At 38.7% G+C, this 19318-nt stretch overlaps 1 protein-coding gene across 1 annotated transcript in view; it reads left to right on the forward strand.

Moving 5' to 3' along the window:
• LOC308624429 (cytochrome P450 2C23-like) overlaps window positions 1-17100 on the forward strand; it is a 33781-nt gene extending 16681 nt beyond the window's left edge. The window contains exons 6-9 of the mRNA XM_081247635.1: window positions 8264-8405; window positions 9380-9567; window positions 13686-13827; window positions 15532-17100. Coding sequence (XP_081103761.1) covers window positions 8264-8405; window positions 9380-9567; window positions 13686-13827; window positions 15532-15731 — 672 coding nt within the window. The 3' untranslated portion in view covers window positions 15732-17100. The remainder of the gene's footprint in view (window positions 1-8263; window positions 8406-9379; window positions 9568-13685; window positions 13828-15531) is intronic.
• Window positions 17101-19318: the final 2218 nt, after the last annotated feature.

Raw genomic sequence — 19318 nt, forward strand, 5'->3', positions numbered from 1 at the left:
TCAGTATTCCAGATCAAGGCAGTAAGAACTATAGGTAGGAAGTGGCAACATGCCTAAAAACTTGGACATCCATATGCAGAAATCATCCCATTTTGAAATGAACAGGAGAGACATGGTATAAAGAAACTGAGTTAAGAAAAACTTGATTCAGAGCTTTAAAAGTAAAGCTAATAGTTAAAAGAAGTGCTCTAATACTTTTCTTAAATTTAAAAACAGTGGTATTAAAAGCCCACCAAAAATTAATCAGCAATGAAATAATTTAATTATAGTGAAAAATAGAGATTTTATTAGATTAACTAGTTTATATATATTAAACAATAATTTATTCAACAAATTCTTAGTGCTGGCTATTATGCCAAGGGTTGGGGATACATCAATCCCTATTATTTTTAGTATAGCAATTGTAAAATAGAAAGCTCAGAGATTGGTTCAAGATGGCAGAGTGGAAGGACATGCACTCACTCCCTCTTGCGAGAGCACTGGAATCACAGCTAACTGCTGAACAATCATCAACAAGGAGACACTGGAACTTACCAAAAAAGATACCCCACATCCAAAGACAAAGGAGAAGCCACAATGAGATGGTAGGAGGGGCTCAAGCACAATAAAATCAAATCCCATAACCGCTGGGTGGGTGACTCACAAACTGGAGAACAATTATATCACAGAAGTCCACCCACTGGGACTTCCCTGGTTACGCAGTGGTTAAGAATACGCCTGCCAATGCAGGGATCACGGGTTCGATCCCTGGTCTGGGAAGATCGCACATGCTGCAGAGCAACTAAGTCCATGCACCACAACTGCTGAGCCCACATGCTGCAACTACTGAAACCCATGTGCCTAGAGCCTGTGCTCCACAACAAGAGAAGCCACTGCAATGAGAAGCCCGCACACCACAACGAAGAGTAACCCCAACTCACTGCACCTAGAGAAAGCCCGTGCAACAATGAAGACTGAACACAGCCAAAAATAAATAAATTAAAAAACAAAAAACAAAAAACAAATTCTTTAAAAAAATTTTTTTAAAAGAAGTCCACCCACTGGAGTGAAGGTTCTGAGCCCCAAGTCAGGCTTCCCAACCTAGGGGTCTGGCAACAGGAGGAGGAATTCCCAGAGAATCAGACTTTGAAGGCTAGCAGGACTTAACTGCAGGACTTCAACAGGACTGGGGGAAACAGAGACTCCACTCTTGGAGGGCACACAGAAAGTAGTGTGCACATCAGAACCGAGGGGGAAGGAGCAGTGACCCATAGAAGACTGAACCAGACCTACCTGCTAGTGTTGGACGGTCTCCTACAGAGGTGGGGGGGGCGGTGTGGCTGTGTCTCACCGTGAGGACAAGGATACTGGCAGCAGAAATTCTGGGAAGTACTCCTTGGCATGAGCCGTCCAGGAGTCCACCAACAGCCCCACCAAACAGCTTGTAGCCTCCAGTGCTGGGTCACCTCAGGCCAAACAACCAACAGGGAGGGAACTCAGCCCCATCCATCAGCAGATAGTGGATTAAAGTTTTAATGAGCTTCTGCCCACCAGAGCAACACCCAGCTCTACCCACCACCAGTCCCTCCCATTAGGATGTTTGCACAAGCCTCTTAGATAGCCTCATCGACGAGAGGGTAGACAGCAGAAGCAAGAAGAGCTACAATCCTGCAGCCTGTGGAATGAAAACCACATTCACAGAAAGACAGACAAAATGAAAAGCCAGAGGACCATGTACCAGATGAAGGAACAGATAAAACCCCAGAAAAACAACTAAATGAAGTGGAGATAGGCAACCTTCCAGAAAAAGAATTCAGAATAATGATAGTGAAGATGATCCAGGACCTTGGAAAAAGAATGGAGGCAAAGATTGAGAAGATGCAAGAAATGTTTAACAGAGACCTAGAAGAATTAAAGAACACACACCTAGAAGAATTAAAGAACATACAAACAGAGATGAACAATACAATAACTGAAATGAAAACTACACTAGAAGGAATCAATAGCAGAATAACTGAGGCAGAAGAACGGATAAGTGACCTGGAAGACAGAATGGTGGAATTCACTGCCCCGGAACAGAATAAAGAAAAAAGAATGAAAATAAATGAAGACAGCCTAAGAGACCTCTGGGACAACATTAAAGGCAACAACATTCACATTATAAGGGTCCCAGAAGGAGAAGAGAGAGGGAAAGGACCTGAGAAAATATTTGAAGAGATTATAGTCAAAAACTTCGCTAACATAGGAAAGGAAATAGCCTCCAAAGTCCAGGAAGCACAAAGAGTCCCAGGCAGGATAAACCCATGGAGAAACACGCTGAGACACATAGTAATCAAACTGACAAAAATTAAAGACAAAGAAAAATTATTAAAAGCAGCAAGGGAAAAATGACAAATAACATAGAAGGGAACTCCCATAAGGTTAACAGCTGATTTCTCAGCAGAAACTCTACAAGCCAGAAGGGACTGGCATGATATATTTAAAGTGATGAAAGGGAATAACCTACAACCAAGATTACTCTACCCACAAGGATCTCATTCAGATTCGATGGAGAAATCAAAAGCTTTACAGACAAGCAAATGCTAAGAGAATTCAGCACCACCAACCCAGCTCTACAACAAATGCTAAAGGAACTTCTCTAAGTGGGAAACACAAGAGAAGAAAAGGACCTACAAAAACAAACCCAAAACAATTAAGAAAATGGTAATAGGAACATACATATCGATAATTACCTTAATGAATAGATTAAATGCTGAATTAAATGTGAATGGATTAAATGCTCCAACCAAATGACACAGGTTCACTGAATGGATGCAAAAACAAAACCCATATATATGATGTCTACAAGAGACCCACTTCAGACTTAGGGACACATGCAGACAGAAAGTGTGGGGATGGAAAAAGATATTCCATACAAATGGAAACCAAAAGAAAGCTGGAGTAGCAATACTCATATCAGATAAAATAGGCTTTAAAATAAAGAATGTTACAAGAGACAAGGAAGGACACTGCATAATGATCAAGGGATCAACCCAAGAAGAAGATATAACAATTATAAATATATATGCACCCAACATAGGAGCACCTCAATACATAAGGCAAATGCTAACAGCTACAAAAGAGGAAATCGACAGTAACGTAATAATAGTAGGGGACTTTAACACCTCACTTACACCAATGGACAGATCATCCAACAGAAAATTAATAAGGAAACACAAGCTTTAAATGACACATTAGACCAGATAGATTTAACTGATATTTATAGAACATTCCACCCAAAAGTGGCAGAATACACCTACTTCTCAAGTGCACATGGAACATTCTCCAGGATAGAACACATCTTGGGCCACAAATCAAGCCTTGGAAAATTTAAGAAAATTGAATTCGTATCAAGCACCTTTTCTGAAAACAACACTAAGAGATTGGAAATCAATTACAGGAAAAAAACTGTAAAACACACACATACATGAGTCTAAACAGTGTGCTACTAAATAACCAAGAGATCACTAAAGAAATCAAAGAGGAAGTCAAACATACCTAGAGACAAATGACAACAAACCATGACAATCTAAAACCTATGGGATGCAGCAAAAGCAGTTCTAAGAGGGAAGTTTAGAGCAATACAATCCTACCTCAAGAAGCAAGAAAAATCTCAAATAAACAATCTAACCTTACACCTAAAGGAACTACAGAAACAAGAACAAACAAAACCCCAAGTTAGTAGAAGGAAAGAAATCATAACGATCAGAGCAGAAATAAATGAAATAGAAACAAAGAAAACAATAGCAAAGATCAATAAAACTAAAAGCTGGTGTCTGAGAAGATAAACAAAATTGATAAACCTTTAGCCAGACTCATCAAGAAAAAGAGGGAGAGGACTCAAATCAATAAAATTAGAAATGAAAAAGAAGTGACAATGGACACCACAGAAATACAAAGCATCATAAGAGACTACTACAAGCAACTCTATGCCAATAAAATGAACAACCTGGAAGAAATGGACAAATTCTTAGAAAGGTATAACCTTCCAAGACTGAACCAGGAAGAAATAGAAAATATGAACAGACCAATCACAAGTAATGAAATTGAAACTGTGATTAAAAATCTTCCAACAAACAAAGGTCCAGGACCAGATGGCTTCACAATGAATTCTATCAAACATTTAGGGAAGAGCTAACACCCATCCTTCTCAAACTCTTCCAAAAAATTGCAGAGGAAGAAACACTCCCAAACTCATTCTATGAGGCCCTCATCACCCTGATACCAAAACCAGACAAAGATAGGACAAAAAAAGAATATTACAGACCAATATCACTGATGAATATAGATGCAAAACTCCTCAACAAAATACTAGCAAACAGAATCCAACAACACATTAAAAGGATCATACACCATGATCAAGTGGGATTTATCCCAGGGATGCAAGGATTCTTCAATATATGCAAATCAATCAATGTGATACACCATATTAACAAACTGAAGAATAAAAACCATATGATCATACCTCAATAGATGCAGAAAAGGCTTTTGACAAAATTCAACACCCATTTATGATAAAAACTCTCCAGAAAGTGGGCATAGAGGGAAACTACCTCAACATAATAAAGGCCTCATATGACAAACCCACAGCAAACATCATTCTCAATGGTGAAAAACTGAAAGCATTTCCTCTAAGGTCAGGAGCAAGACATGGATGTCCACTCTCACCACTATTATTCAACATAGTTTTGGAAGTCCTAGCCATGGCAATCAGAGAAGAAAAAGAAATAAAAGGAATCCAAATAGGAAAAGAAGAAGTAAAACTGTCACTCTTTGCAGATGACATGATACTATACATAGAGAATCCTAAAGATGCCACCAGAAAACTACTAGAGCTAATCAGTGAATCTGGTAAAGTTGCAGGATACAAAATTAATGCACAGAAACCTCTTGCATTCCTATACACTAACAACAAAAGATCAGAAAGAGAAATTAAGGAAACACCTCCATTCACCATTGCAACAAAAAGAATACAATACCTAGGAACAAACCTACCTAGGGAGGTAAAAGACCTGTACTCAGAAAACTGTAAGACACTGATGAAAGAAATCAAAGATGACACAAACAGATGGAGAGATATACCATGTTCTTGGATTGGAAGAATCAGTACTATGAAAATGACTATACTACCCAAAGCAATCTAAAGATTCAATGCAATCCCTATCAAATTACCAATGGCATTTTTTACAGAACTAGAACAAAAAGTCTTAAAATTTGTATGGAGACACAAAAACCCTGAATAGCCAAAGCAATATTGAGGGAGAAAAAATGGAGCTGGAGGAATCAGACTCCCTGAGTTCAAACTATACTACAGTGCTACAGTAATCAAGACAATATGGTACTGGCACAAAACCAGAAATATAGGTCAATGGAACAGGATAGATAGCCTAGAGATAAATCCCTGCACCTATAGTCAACTAATCTATGAGAAAGGAGGCAAGGATATACAATGGAGAAAAGAGAGTCTCTTCAATAAGTGGTGCTGGGAAAACTGGACAGCTACATGTAAAAGAATGAAATTAGAACACTCCCTAACACCATACACAAAAATAAACTGAAAACGGATTAAAGATCTAAATGTAAGACCGGACACTATAAAAATCTTAGAGGAAAACATTGGAAGAACACTCTTTGACATAAATCACAGCAAGGTCTTTTTTTGACCCACCTTCTAGAATAATGGAAAGGAAAACAAAAATAAACACATGGGACCTAATGAAACTTAAAAGCTTTTGCACAGCAAAGGAAACTGTAAACCAGACGAAAAGACAGCCCTCAGAATGGGAGAAGATATTTGCAAATGAATCAACAAAGGATTAATCTCCAAAATATATAAGCAGCTCATGCAGCTCAATATTAACAAAACAAACAACCCAATCAAAAAATGGGCAGAAGACCTAAATAAACATTTCTCCAAAGAAGACATACAGATGGCCAAGAAGCACATGAAAACCTGTTCAGCATCACTAATTATTAGAGAAATGCAAATCAAAACTACAATGAAGGGGGCTTCCCTGGTGGCGCAGTGGTTGAGAGTCTGTCTGCCGATGCAGGGGACACAGGTTCGTGGCTCGGTCCGGGAGGATCCCACATGCCGCGGAGCGGCTGGGCCTGTGAGCCATGGCCACTGCGCCTGCGCATCCGGAGCCTGTGCTCCGCAACGGGAGAGGCCACAACAGTGAGAGGCCCATGTACCGCAAAAAAAAAAAAAAACTACAATGAGGTATCTCACCTCACACCAGTTAGAATGGGCATCATCAGAAAATCTACAAACAACGAACTCTGGAGAGGGTGTGGAGAAAAGGGAACCCTCTTGCACTGTTGGTGGGAATATAAATTGATACAGCCACTGTGGAGATAAGTATGGAGGTTCCTTAAAAAACTGAAAATAGAATTACCATATGACCCAGCAATCCCATTCCTGGCCATATACCCAGAGGAAACCATAATTCAAAAAGACACATGCACCCCAATGTTCATTGTAGCACTATTTACAATAGCCAGTCATGGAAGCAACCTAAATCCCCATCGACTGACAAATGGATAAAGAAGATGTGGTACATATATACAATGGAATATTACTTAGCCATAAAAAGGAATGAAATTGGGTCATTTGTAGAGATGTGGATTGATCTAGAGACTATCATACAGAGTGAAGTAAGACAGAAAGAGAAAAACAGATATCGTATATTAATGTGTATATGTGGAATCTAGACGAATGGTACAGATGAGCTGGTTTGCAAGGCAGAAATAGAGACACAGATGTAGAGAAGAAATGATGGACACCAAGGGAGGAAAGTCGTGTGTGTGTGTGTGTGATGAATTGGGAGATGGGGATTGACATATATACACTAATATGTATAAAATGGATAACTAATAAGAACCTGCTGTATAAAAAAATAAATAAAATTCTAAAATTCAAAAAAAAAGAAAAAATTTGGAGAATATATGCAAAAATATTGTCAATGTTTATTACTTAAATGATAGGATTAATTTTCTTCTAGCTCCCCTGTATTTTCTAAATTTTTACAATGTTCATGTATTTTTACACATATAATGCATTCCTGTATGTAACACTACAATGTATTTGTATTTCTATGATGTATATGTATTACTTTTGCAAAGTAAATGTAGATATATGAAAAAAATAAGAATAAAAATATATTCTTGATTTAAACATTAGAAGGGTGCAAAAAAAAAAAGAAAGAAAGAAAGAAAGCTCACTCACTGTTTTTAAGCCCTGGATCAGTTTATTTTCTAAAGACTTTGTAGATCCCATGCAAAAAATTATAAGTCAAAATGTCCTATATGTACAAGTACAATCTTCATATTAGAAATGCCAATAATGGGGGTGGGTGGGAGGGAGGCTTAAGAGGGAGGGGATTTATGTATACTTATAGCTGATTTACTTTGTTGTACAGCAGAAACTAACACAACATTGTAAAGCAATTATACTCCAATTAAAAAAAATGCCATTAATAATGATATGAGAGTCACATCAGTGTCATATGTGAGAATGTGGAGCTGTGAATACCTAAGTCTTTGTAAGTGAAGGAAACAGACCAGTCCCAAACCAGTGATTTCTCTACATTGTGCTCACACAGAGCTTATCATCTAGTCTTTTTCATTAAATATAATAAAAGGGCTTCCCTGGTGGCGCAGTGGTTGGGAGTCCGCCTGCCGATGCAGGGGACACGGATTCGTGCCCCGGTCCCGGAGGATCCCACGTGCTGTGGAGCAGCTGGGCCCGTGAGCCATGGCCGCTGGGCCTGCGCGTCCAGAGCCTGTGCTCGCAGCGGGAGAGGCTACAGCAGTGAGAGGCCCGCGTACAGCAAAAAAATAAATAAATAAATAAATAAATAAATAAATAAATAAATATATATATATATATATATATATATATAATAAAAGAAGATACCATTCACTGAGTTTTTCCAAGATCTTCCACCAATTAATTCTTTTAATCTTTATAATAACCCTATGGGGTATGTTCTGTTTTTTACCCCAATTTCACAGATGATGAAATTGAGTAAAAAGGTAAAGTAACTTGCCAAGGGCACACATCTGTTCATTGACCAACCCGGGATTTGAGCCAGAAGTTTCGATTCCGTGATGGATTTCTTTATCTACCATCCTACCGTGCACAAAATGAATCCTATTGCTAGTGATGGGGTGTGATCATAGAGCTCTGATAAGCCACTGCTTTCTTTTTAACTCACATGGCCATTAACTCTACCATCTACAGGAGAAACAGAACCCAGAGTCTGAATTTCACTTGGAGAACTTGATAACCTGTGGATCAAATCTGTTTTCAGCGGGAATAGAGACAACCAGTATCACTCTGAGCTATGGACTCCTGCTCCTCATGAAATACCCTGAGGTTCAAGGTACAGCAAATATCCTAAGTATTTATGTAGGATAAAATATCAGCTCCTGGCACTGGTGAGGGTGGGAAGATACTACTGGCAGTGACGACTTCTCTTTCTTTGGACTGCCTTGTAGAACATCATGCAAAGGTTCATCCATGTGGTTTGATTTTATAGATCAGAATTATATCAAATGATGCTGATAAGAGAGACCTTTACGAACCCAAAGACTTTCATTTAAGTTTAAACACAGAGGAGCTTCTGAATCCCAACTCTTCCATATGTGATGCAATGCTGAAGAGTGAGCCCCATTTAGATGAGGGATGCATGGATTCCCATGGTGGCTTCTCATTCTCCGCCTGCCCATACCTGGCTGTGTGACCTCAAACAAGTTATTTCACCTCACAGGCCTGTGTTTTTCCATCTTGAGAATGGATCAGACTCCCCAAAGGGAATTTTTAGATCCAATGTAATTTAAAATTAAAAAATGAAATTGTAGTAGCGTGATTTTCTCAAGCACGTTCTCAGAGCACAGGTCTTAGAAAGCCAATGTTTATACTGCTTAACAAAATGGTGTTTGCCATTCCCACAAAATGTGTAGGAGACTGGATGAGGCTGACAAAGGAGATGCTCCCACTAGAGTGAGGATTAAACATTTCCTCTCCACAGCTGCTTTGCCAGGAATCTGGGGTAAACCTTAATCCCTGCCACAGAGGTCATCTCCTCACCTGTACAGGAGGACAAACCAATTCAGGCATGAGGCCAAGGACATAGCTGATGCAGCTTTTATGTTTCCTGCAGCAAAATCTCTGGTCTTTTAGACCAGAAAATATAAAATAGAAATTCTGTTGAGGAGCAGACCCGTGGGCTGTTTAGCAGCACGTCTTTGACCTTGGGAACCTTTTCTAAGCCACTTTCTATTATACATCGTAAGCATTTCCAGGTGTCCAGGGGACACATCTCTTGAGTAGCATTCATGATTCATGTCTTTGCAGCCAAAGTTCACGAAGAAATTGACCGTGTAATTGGATGCAACCAAAGCCCCTGCATGAAGGACAAGATAAAGCTGCCCTATACAGAGGCCGTGCTTCATGAGATACAAAGATACATCACCCTCCTTCCTTCTAACATGCCCCATAGTGTGGTCCGGGACACGAAATTCAGACAGTACTTCATCCCTAAGGTTAGAGGTGTCTGGGAAAGCTGGCTGGGATAGAAGGGGCAGCATGATACCTCAGTGGGGCCTGTTAGAGGCATCTCAGTTCTGTTTCAGGAAGAGAGGCAATTGAGAGACATGGAAAGAACACAAGGTCAGAGTCACACGGCCTGGATTTGAAATCTGTCATTGCCATGCAGTGCACCCTCAGGCCATTATGTCACCTCTGTGGTCCTGTCTCTGCCTTCCTGGAATGGGGAAGCTGACCTGGGGCTCCCAAGGCCCCTCACACTCTCATGTAGAATGTATTGAGGGAGAAGTGATTTGCATTAATGTGAATGTTGTGGGAAAATAAACCTGATTTTCCATGATGGATTTTAAAAAGGGGGAAGAGATGGAAAATGTATCTGCAGCTCTAAAGTAATCAAGTCAAATGTCAACTTTCTTTAACCCGAATGCTTTCCTCTGAAGACCTCATATACCAGGACATTTGGGATATTGCTGCCCATAACAATTAACAATTATCAAAAGAGTAGTCAGTCTTCTGTAGTCAGTCTTCTGTAGTGATTAAGGGGTTGGGTTTTACATTTAATCCATTCAAGAGTATAGAAGAGGAAGAAAAGGTGACAGAACACTGCAAAACTGAAACAGCCCCCAACCTTACTGCCAAATGTCAATGCAAAAGTCTATTAACACATAAGTCTAGCATCACATTAAAAATACTACATCACCAGCAAGTGAAGGTAATCAGGAACACAGGAATGGTCTAACACCAGAAAATCTGGTTTATTAAAATTCACCATATAAATAGAATTTAGAGAAAAATCACATGATAATCACATTTGTACAGAAAATGCTTTTGATAATATTAAAGAGTTTAACCCTTAAAAAAATAGGAATAGATAAATACCTCATTAGCCACGGAAAACATATTTCCCAAATCATGCTTTTTGACTAAAAGCATTCCTATTAATATCAGGAATAAGGCAAAGCTACCCACCATTACCAGTATTTAACTAGAATTAGAAAAAGGTAATGAGATAAAACATTTAAGAGGCGGAGTCGATTTGTAGGTGACATAATTGTACCTGGAAAACTCAAGAAAATTAACTTAAGTACCACTGCAAAAATAGAATTTTCCAGTGGTTGGGTACAAATTTATTATTAGAAAAATCAATTTCTACCCTATATAAAATAAAAGCTATGTTTTAAAAACATAATGAATAAAAGCTTTTCATTGATAAAAATGAGGATAAAATACTTAGGAATATACTTGATAAGAAATTTGCAAGATTTATACCAAAAAATAACCCCTTAAAATGTTAATGAAAGATATACAAGTTTTGAATAAATTAGAAGACTTATTCTGTGTTCAGGTAGGAAGATAGCAGTTACCCTGAAATTAATCTATGCATTTATGAGATCTCAATGAAAATATAAACTAGATACTTTTTTGGAACTAAACTAACAGATCTCAAATTTGATATGGGAAATTAAAAAATAAAGAATAATCAGGGACAGGTCCTACCAAATATTAAAATATAATATAAGGTCACAGTTATTAAAGCACTATAATACAGCTTCTTGAGTAGACAGATCAATCAAATAAAGTCTAGAAATAAATGTAATTATACATGGAAACTTAGTATATGATAAAGTGGCTTTTTCCTTGTAACTTAGAGGAAAAATATTGATTATTCAGTTGTAGAATTCCCAGGGGAGTTGGAAAAAAAAGAATAATAAATCCCTACCTCAAACTTTCATATAAAATAAATTTTATATGAAAATTTATTCTTGGTGGTTCAATTATATACACATAGAATATTAAACTATAAAAGTGCTAAGGATAAAAGCAATAATTTTTTTGAGAATTTCAGAGGGAAGAAAGACTTTCTAACATTGACCAAAGAAAAGAGGAATAAGAGGGCTATACATTTAAAAATGGATAAATTTTGTTACATGCAAATAAGAAAAATCTACCTAAGATAAAGAAACAAAGTCAAAAGACAGGGCTTCCCTGATGGCGCAGTGGTTGAGAGTCCGCCTGCCGATGCAGGGGACACGGGTTCGTGCCCCAGTCCGGGAAGATCCCGCATGCCACGGAGCGGCTGGGCCCGTGAGCCATGGCCGCTGAGCGTCCGGAGCCTGTGCTCCGCAGCAGGAGAGGCCACAACAGTGAGAGGCCCGCGTACCGCAAAAAAAAAAAAAAAAAAAAAAAGTCAAAAGACAAATGACAAACTGAGACAAAATGTTTCATAGTTCATAAGAACGAAGAACTAATTACTGAAAAATAAAATAAACTCCTACAGTCAGCATGAAAAAACCCCAGAACCAACAGATAAAATGCATGGGAGACAAAATTTAAATTTTAGTGAAAGTAATTACAAATGTTTTTTAAATATGTGAAAATATACTTACACAATAAAATATATTGAAAATAAAAATGATAAAGAAACATGTTTTCACTTGTCACAATATGTTGGCAAGATATTAAAAAACATGTTTTGGGCCTCCCTGGTGGCGCAGTGGTTGAGAGTCCGCCTGCCGATGCAGGGGATACGGGTTCGTGCCCCGGTCTGGGAGGATCCCATATGCCGCGGAGCGGCTGGGCCCGTGAGCCATGGCCGCTGGGCCTGCGCATCCGGAGCCTGTGCTCCGCAACGGGAGAGGCCACAACAGTGAGAGGCCCGCATACTGCAAAAAGAAAAAAAAAAAAAAAAAAAAAAAAAACATGTTTTTGCTAGTAGTATAAATTGGTGTAACTTCCATGGAAGGCATCATTGCAATTTATATGAAAATTCAAAACGTGCATAGCAATTTGAAAAGCAGTTCCACTACTAGGAATTTATCCTTTGTGTATATTTCCCCCCAAATAATATTCATTGCAGCAATATTGGTGCTGAATATTCATTTAAAAAGGACTTAAAATTATTATTATTTTTTTTTTTGGCCATGCTGCATGGCTTACAGGATCTTAGATCCCCGACCAGGGATCGAAACTGGCCCCCAGCAGTGAAAGCACCAAGTCCTAACCACTGGACCGCCAGGGAATTCCCTAAAAATTATTTATGTAAAGTAGAATACTAAGCAAGCTACAGAACACTACAGGATGCTACTATTTGTGGAAAAAGTAGGAAATAGGTGTGTACCTTTTTTTTTAATCCATAAGATATCTCATAAAGGATATATCATACACTGGTAACAGTGATTACATTAAGAAGGAAACCAGGGACTTGAGTATAGGAAAGAGACTTATTTTCACTTTGTACCCTTTTGTACTTTTTTTTTTTTGTATTTTATACCATGTGCATGTATTACCTACTCCAAAACTTGTGAAATAATGTTTCAGGAAATCCAAAATGAAGTAAAAATGGGAAGAGGAGGCTTTCACTTAAACAGGGGTGCTTTATGACCCATAGATAGATGGGTCAAATTCTAACCATGCCACTTACTAAAAGTATAACCTCAAGTAACTTATTTCTTCTCTCTGAATCTCAATTTCTGCATTTATACAATGTGAAACAAACAAACAAACAAACAAAAAGAGCCTACTGGATATGGTTGAAGTGAGAATTAAATTTATAAACTACTAGACACAGTGTCAGGTAAATGTGAAGCATTCCATATCAATGGTCATTATTATTTTGTCATTGAAATCTCACAAAATCTAATGGGGCAAAGAGGAAAGCCTATTGTTATTACCCCACCCCATTTTACAAGTGAGGGAAGTGGGGTTTGATCCAATAGATTTTATAGGTTACAAGTTTCCATCTCTCATTTTCTTCCATTCACACTTGAATTCAGAAAGAAAAAAATTATAAAATGTGAGCTCTTTCAATTTGAGGCAACAATTCCAGTAAAGCACATGTCTAGACAATATGGGTTGCAAACCTTAGCTTTTTAACAATTGATTATTGCACATTGACCATAACAGTGCTCTTCCCACAGAGAACCATCTTATTACTTGATAAAAGATATTGTATGGTAATGTGTGTAAAAGAGCCATCACATGAGACAGTCCTCTCCAGGCAAACTTAAGAGTGCTCGATCCTATTTAATCCACTGTGATTAAAAGTGTTAGACTTTTTATGAACCAAAGGTAAGCATCATAATGTGCCACTCCACTCTCCATTTCTTGGTTCCAGGGCGCTACTGTATTGCCATTACTGTCTTCGGTCCTGTACGATTGCAAGGAATTTCCCAACCCAGAGAAGTTTGACCCAGGTCACTTTTTGGATAAAAATGGCAGCGTCAGGAAAACAGCATACTTCGTGCCTTTTTCCATGGGTAAATACAAATACACCCCATCCAAACCATACACATGAACCTTTTGGATAACTTTTAGCTTTACTGAATATGGCATAACTAAGTAATCTACTGATGATAGCAAAGTCAATCAAATCAATCTGTTATAAACCCCCAAATCGGGATGGATCCATTTAAGTCTGTATACCAGTAGGATCAGGTAAGTCTTCCAGAGACTCTTTTGTTGTTTGGTGATTGAGTACAATGCTAGTTTTTAAAGAAACCAAGGCAAATCAATTTAATTCAGATGTCACACATTATCAGATAACAAAGGGACCTCCTTTTACAAACTCTTGCCTGTTGATCTCCCTTCCATAATATGACTTTTTCAAAACAAAATGTTCAAGTTTCTCTCTTCTTATAAAATTATTAACCATTATTAATTTTCTGATTCTTAGAGAGGCCATCAGAGACACCTTGGCCACTTCATCCTCTTTCTTCTCCTCTGAAATCCGGAGCCCCACATACGCTTGCCTCTTTGCAAGCGCTGGTTGGCTCCCAGTTGCTAGTTCTCATAAAGTCATAAAGACAACTTAGGATTGCTCAGCACCCATTCTTTTTCTTTGTTACCCTAGTCAATCATTTGATTAGTATTTTCAAAAATAACAGTATGTCTTATTTCTAATTACAGTGATAGTAAGTGTTCAATATAAAAGATGGAAAATGCAGAAGAGCAAAAAAAAAAAAAAAAGAGAGAGAGAGAAAGGAGGGACTTCCCTGGTGGTGCAGTGGTTGGGAGCCCACCTGCCAATACGGGAGACACGGGTTCCGGCCCTGGCCCGGGGGCTCCCACATGCCAAGGAGCGGCTGAGCCCATGCGCCACGGCTGCTGGGCCTGCGCGCTGGAGCCCTTGGGCTGTGGCTGCTGAGCCCGCGTGCCTGGGGCCAGAGCTCCGTGACGGGAGGAGCCGCTGCGGTGCCCGCGCACCGCGGCGAGGAGTGGCCCCTGCTCTCTGCAACCTGGTAGGGGGGGGCGCGGGGGGCGGGGCGCCAGCAGCCACGAGGACCCAGCGCAGCCCTAAGTAGATGGATGAGTGGATGGGTGGATTTGTAAAAAGGAAAAAAAGAAAAAAGAAAAAGGAAAATCATTTGCAATTTCAGACTATAGCCTGGATTTCAGATTCAGGCTATAATCGCTGTTAATATTTTGCTATATATACTTCACAAAATTGTCTAGATATACATAATAAATGTATATTTTATTTTAAAAAATCAGGCTCATTCTGTACAATCTATTTGATAACCTGCTTTTGCTTAGTGTGTTGTGATATAAGACAGTATTAAGTAATCTTCCGTGCAAACATGTTTAGGTTGTGTTGCATGATAGATGCACAAGGATTTATTTAATTAATCCAGTATAGGTGGATGTCTAGTTTTCAACTAACTCATCAGTGTCATAAATAACAATGCAAGTGACACCCGCATAGGTGAATCTCTAATTCCTACAGATAAATCCCCAGAAGGAGAATTACTGAATTAAGAGTGAAAATTTCTTTAGAGAGTTTTGATATGTATTGACAAATATCCGTCTAGAAGAACTGTACCAGTTCATTGTCCTCCAGCAGTTTCTTAGCCATCCCTTTTCTGATCAGTGTTTTCATTGGCTGTTAGGAGTGTATAGTATTTGAATACGAGCTATTGTATTTGAATTTGGAGCAAGCTAATGGAACTGTCTCCTCCTTCCAGGGAAACGGGCATGTGTTGGAGAGGGCCTGGCCCGCGTGGAGTTGTTCCTGTTTCTCACCACCATTCTGCAAAACTTTGTCCTGAAACCCCTGGGGGATCCAAAGGACATAGAGACCAAACCCATTGCTACCGGGTTTATCAACATCCCACAACCCTACAAGCTGTGCTTTATCCCTAGACAAAAGAACTTTCTCTTTTAACAATTTAAATCAAAGTAATTGCTTTTTCCTCTCATTCCTTCTCCCACCCCATAGTCTCTTTTCATTTTAAATACTGCCTAGTACAGAAACACTACTCACTAAAAGCTTGATGGACATTTGTTTAAACCTACAAATCCCTTGCCAAAAAGGATCTGGGTCCTGAAAACTCCAAGGGTAAAACAATATACTTATATCCTATAGAGTACTTTATAAACCATGATCCAGCCAAACCAGGCCCAGGCCCACAGAAGGCCTTTACTGAGACAACTGGCAAATAGTGGAGCCTTCACTCTTTCTGTGGCTTCGGAGATATGCTGATTTTCTATAGTTTTTCAAAATAGAGAAATTAATAAAATGGCCTATGTGTATTTTTTCCTATTTCCAATGGAAAACACTTACATGATTTCTGCCACATTCACAAAATAAATCCTTTTTTTCCACAATAGATTTTCTTTGAATGTTGACTTTATATCAAGTCTCAAAAATCCCTTTCCTTGAGCTATGGGCACTCTATAATTAGAATATCATAAACAGATGAAATGATAATCCCCACCACAAATCTCTCCCTGCCCCACCCCATCTATTTGCAGCCATTGACTTACATGGGGGCCCAAGGAGCCCACTTGGATAAAAATTAAAACCATGTTCATAGGTAGGATTCAGACATGCATAGTTACATCTTCTTCAGAAAGTGATGAGGGGCAGGGCTGCGGGTTGGAGAGCAAGCGGGCAGATTGCAAGGAAAGACTGAGTATTGCTAAGAGAACAGTGACCCAGAAGGGAATGGCTAGAACAGCTGCCACAAAAGGATGGCTCAAATGCCAGCAGGCAGCCCAGGCTCCAGGACACTGGGAGGGAAAGAAGCTTTAAAAGCAGAGCTTGGCTTGGTGCTTTGTGACCGCCTGGAGGGGTGGGATAGGGAGGGTGGGAGGGAGACGCAAAACGGAGGGGATATGGGAACATATGTATATGTATAACTGATTTAATTTAAAAAAAAAAAAAAAGAAACTTCATTTCTATGTACAACTGACTGTGATATAACAGAGCAACCCTGATACATATGGATAAAAAGAAAGCTGTGAACAAAAAAAAAAAAAAAAAAGCAGAGCTTGGGACTTCCCAGGCGGTACAGTGGTTAAGACTCTGTGCTCCCTAAGTAGGGGGCACAGGGTTTGATCCCTGGTCAGGGAACTAAGATCCTATATGTCACACGGCATGCCCCCCCCAAAAAAAAAAGTAAAAGAAAATAATAATAAAAAAATAAAAGCAGAGCTGAGTTTCTGGTTGTATACTCAAAAGAACTGATTTTTTTAAAGTTCTCTCCAACAGATATTTGTACCCCCATGTTCCTAGCAGCATTATTCACAATAGCCAAAAATGTGGAAACAACCCAAATGTCCATTAGTGGATGAATGGATAAACAAAGTGTGATTATATACATACAATGGAATATTATTCAGTCTTAAAAAAGCAGGATTTATAGTCTAACACATGTTACAAATGGATGAACCTTGAAGACATTATGCCAAGTGAAATAAGCCAGTCACAAAAGGACAAATATTGTATGATTCCATTTACATGAGGTACCTGGAATAGTCAAACTCATAGAGACAAAGTAGAATGGTGCTTGCAGAGGGAGGGGGGAGAATGGGGAGTTATTGTTTAATGGGTACGGAGTTTCAGTTTGGGAAGATAAAGTTCTGGAGATAGATGATGGTTATTATTGCATAACAATGTGAATGTACTTAATGCCACTAAACTGTACACTTAAAAATGGGTAAAATGGTAGGTTTTACATCGTGTATACTTTACCACACAAAAAAAGTAGAGCTGAGGTCCTTGAGGTGGGGATTTTGAAGCTGTAAATTTTGGATCTAAATGTTAATGTGATTTGCTAACGTGAGCGTCTCTGTTTTCTTCCCACCCTCACACTCCTTTCTAGCTAACAAGAGTTTTGTCTTTTATCACTCGGAGTCTCATCCTTCCATGCATTCTGAGAAGTTTTGAATTTGCCAGCTAGGTTCCCTAACTTGGGATGCAGAACTAGTAGAATGAAGAGAGACCAGACAGAAGAGGAAACTTGTTTGGGAGGTGAGGTTAAATTCCATAATAAAATAATATAAAGATGGGACTTCCCTTGTGGTCCAGTGGTTAAGACTCTGTGCTCCTGGACTTCCCTGGTGGCTCAGTGGTTAAGAATCTGCCTGCCTATAGGTCATTCCATCCAAAAACAGCAGATTACACTTTCTTAAGTGCACATGGAGCAATCTCCAGGATAGAGCACATCTTGGGTCACAAATCAAGCCTCAGTAAATTTAAGAAAATTGAAATCATATCAAGCATCTTTTCTGACCACAATGCGATGATATTAGAAATCAATTACAAGGAAAAATACATGAAAAACACAAACACATGGAGGCTAAACAATACATTACTAATAACCAGGAGGTCACTGAAGAAATCAAAGAGGAAACCAAAAAATACCTAGAGACAAATGACAACAAACCATGACAATCCAAAACTTATGGGATGCAGCAAAAGCAGTTCTAAGAGGGAAGTTTAGAGCAATACAATCCCACCTCAGGAAACAAGAAAAATCTCAAATAAACAATCTAAACTTACACCAAAAGGAACAACAGAAACAAGAACAAACAAAACCCCAAGTTAGTAGAAGGAAAGAAATCATAACAATCAGAGCAGAAATAAATGAAATAGAAACAAAGAAAACAATAGCAAAGATCAATAAAACTAAAAGCTGGTGTCTGAGAAGATAAACAAAATTGATAAACCCTTAGCTAGACTCATCAAGAAAAAGAGGGAGAGGACTCAATAAAATTAGAAATGAAAAAGAAGTGACAATGGACACCACAGAAATACAAAGCATCATAAGAGACTACTACAAGCAACTCTATGCCAATAAAATGAACAACCTGGAAGAAATGGACAAATTCTTAGAAAGGTATAACCTTCCAAGACTGAACCAGGAAGAAATAGAAAATATGAACAGACCAATCACAAGTAATGAAATTGAAACTGTGATTAAAAATCTTCCAACAAACAAAGGTCCAGGACCAGATGGCTTCACAATGAATTCTATCAAACATTTAGGGAAGAGCTAACACCCATCCTTCTCAAACTCTTCCAAAAAATTGCAGAGGAAGAAACACTCCCAAACTCATTCTATGAGGCCCTCATCACCCTGATACCAAAACCAGACAAAGATAGGACAAAAAAAGAATATTACAGACCAATATCACTGATGAATATAGATGCAAAACTCCTCAACAAAATACTAGCAAACAGAATCCAACAACACATTAAAAGGATCATACACCATGATCAAGTGGGATTTATCCCAGGGATGCAAGGATTCTTCAATATATGCAAATCAATCAATGTGATACACCATATTAACAAATTGAAGAATAAAAACCATATGATCATACCTCAATAGATGCAGAAAAGGCTTTTGACAAAATTCAACACCCATTTATGATAAAAACTCTCCAGAAAGTGGGCATAGAGGGAAACTACCTCAACATAATAAAGGCCTCATATGACAAACCCACAGCAAACATCATTCTCAA

Source organism: Mesoplodon bidens (assembly GCF_964165515.1).
Source record: "Mesoplodon bidens genome assembly, chromosome: 1".
NCBI lineage: Eukaryota > Metazoa > Chordata > Mammalia > Artiodactyla > Ziphiidae > Mesoplodon > Mesoplodon bidens.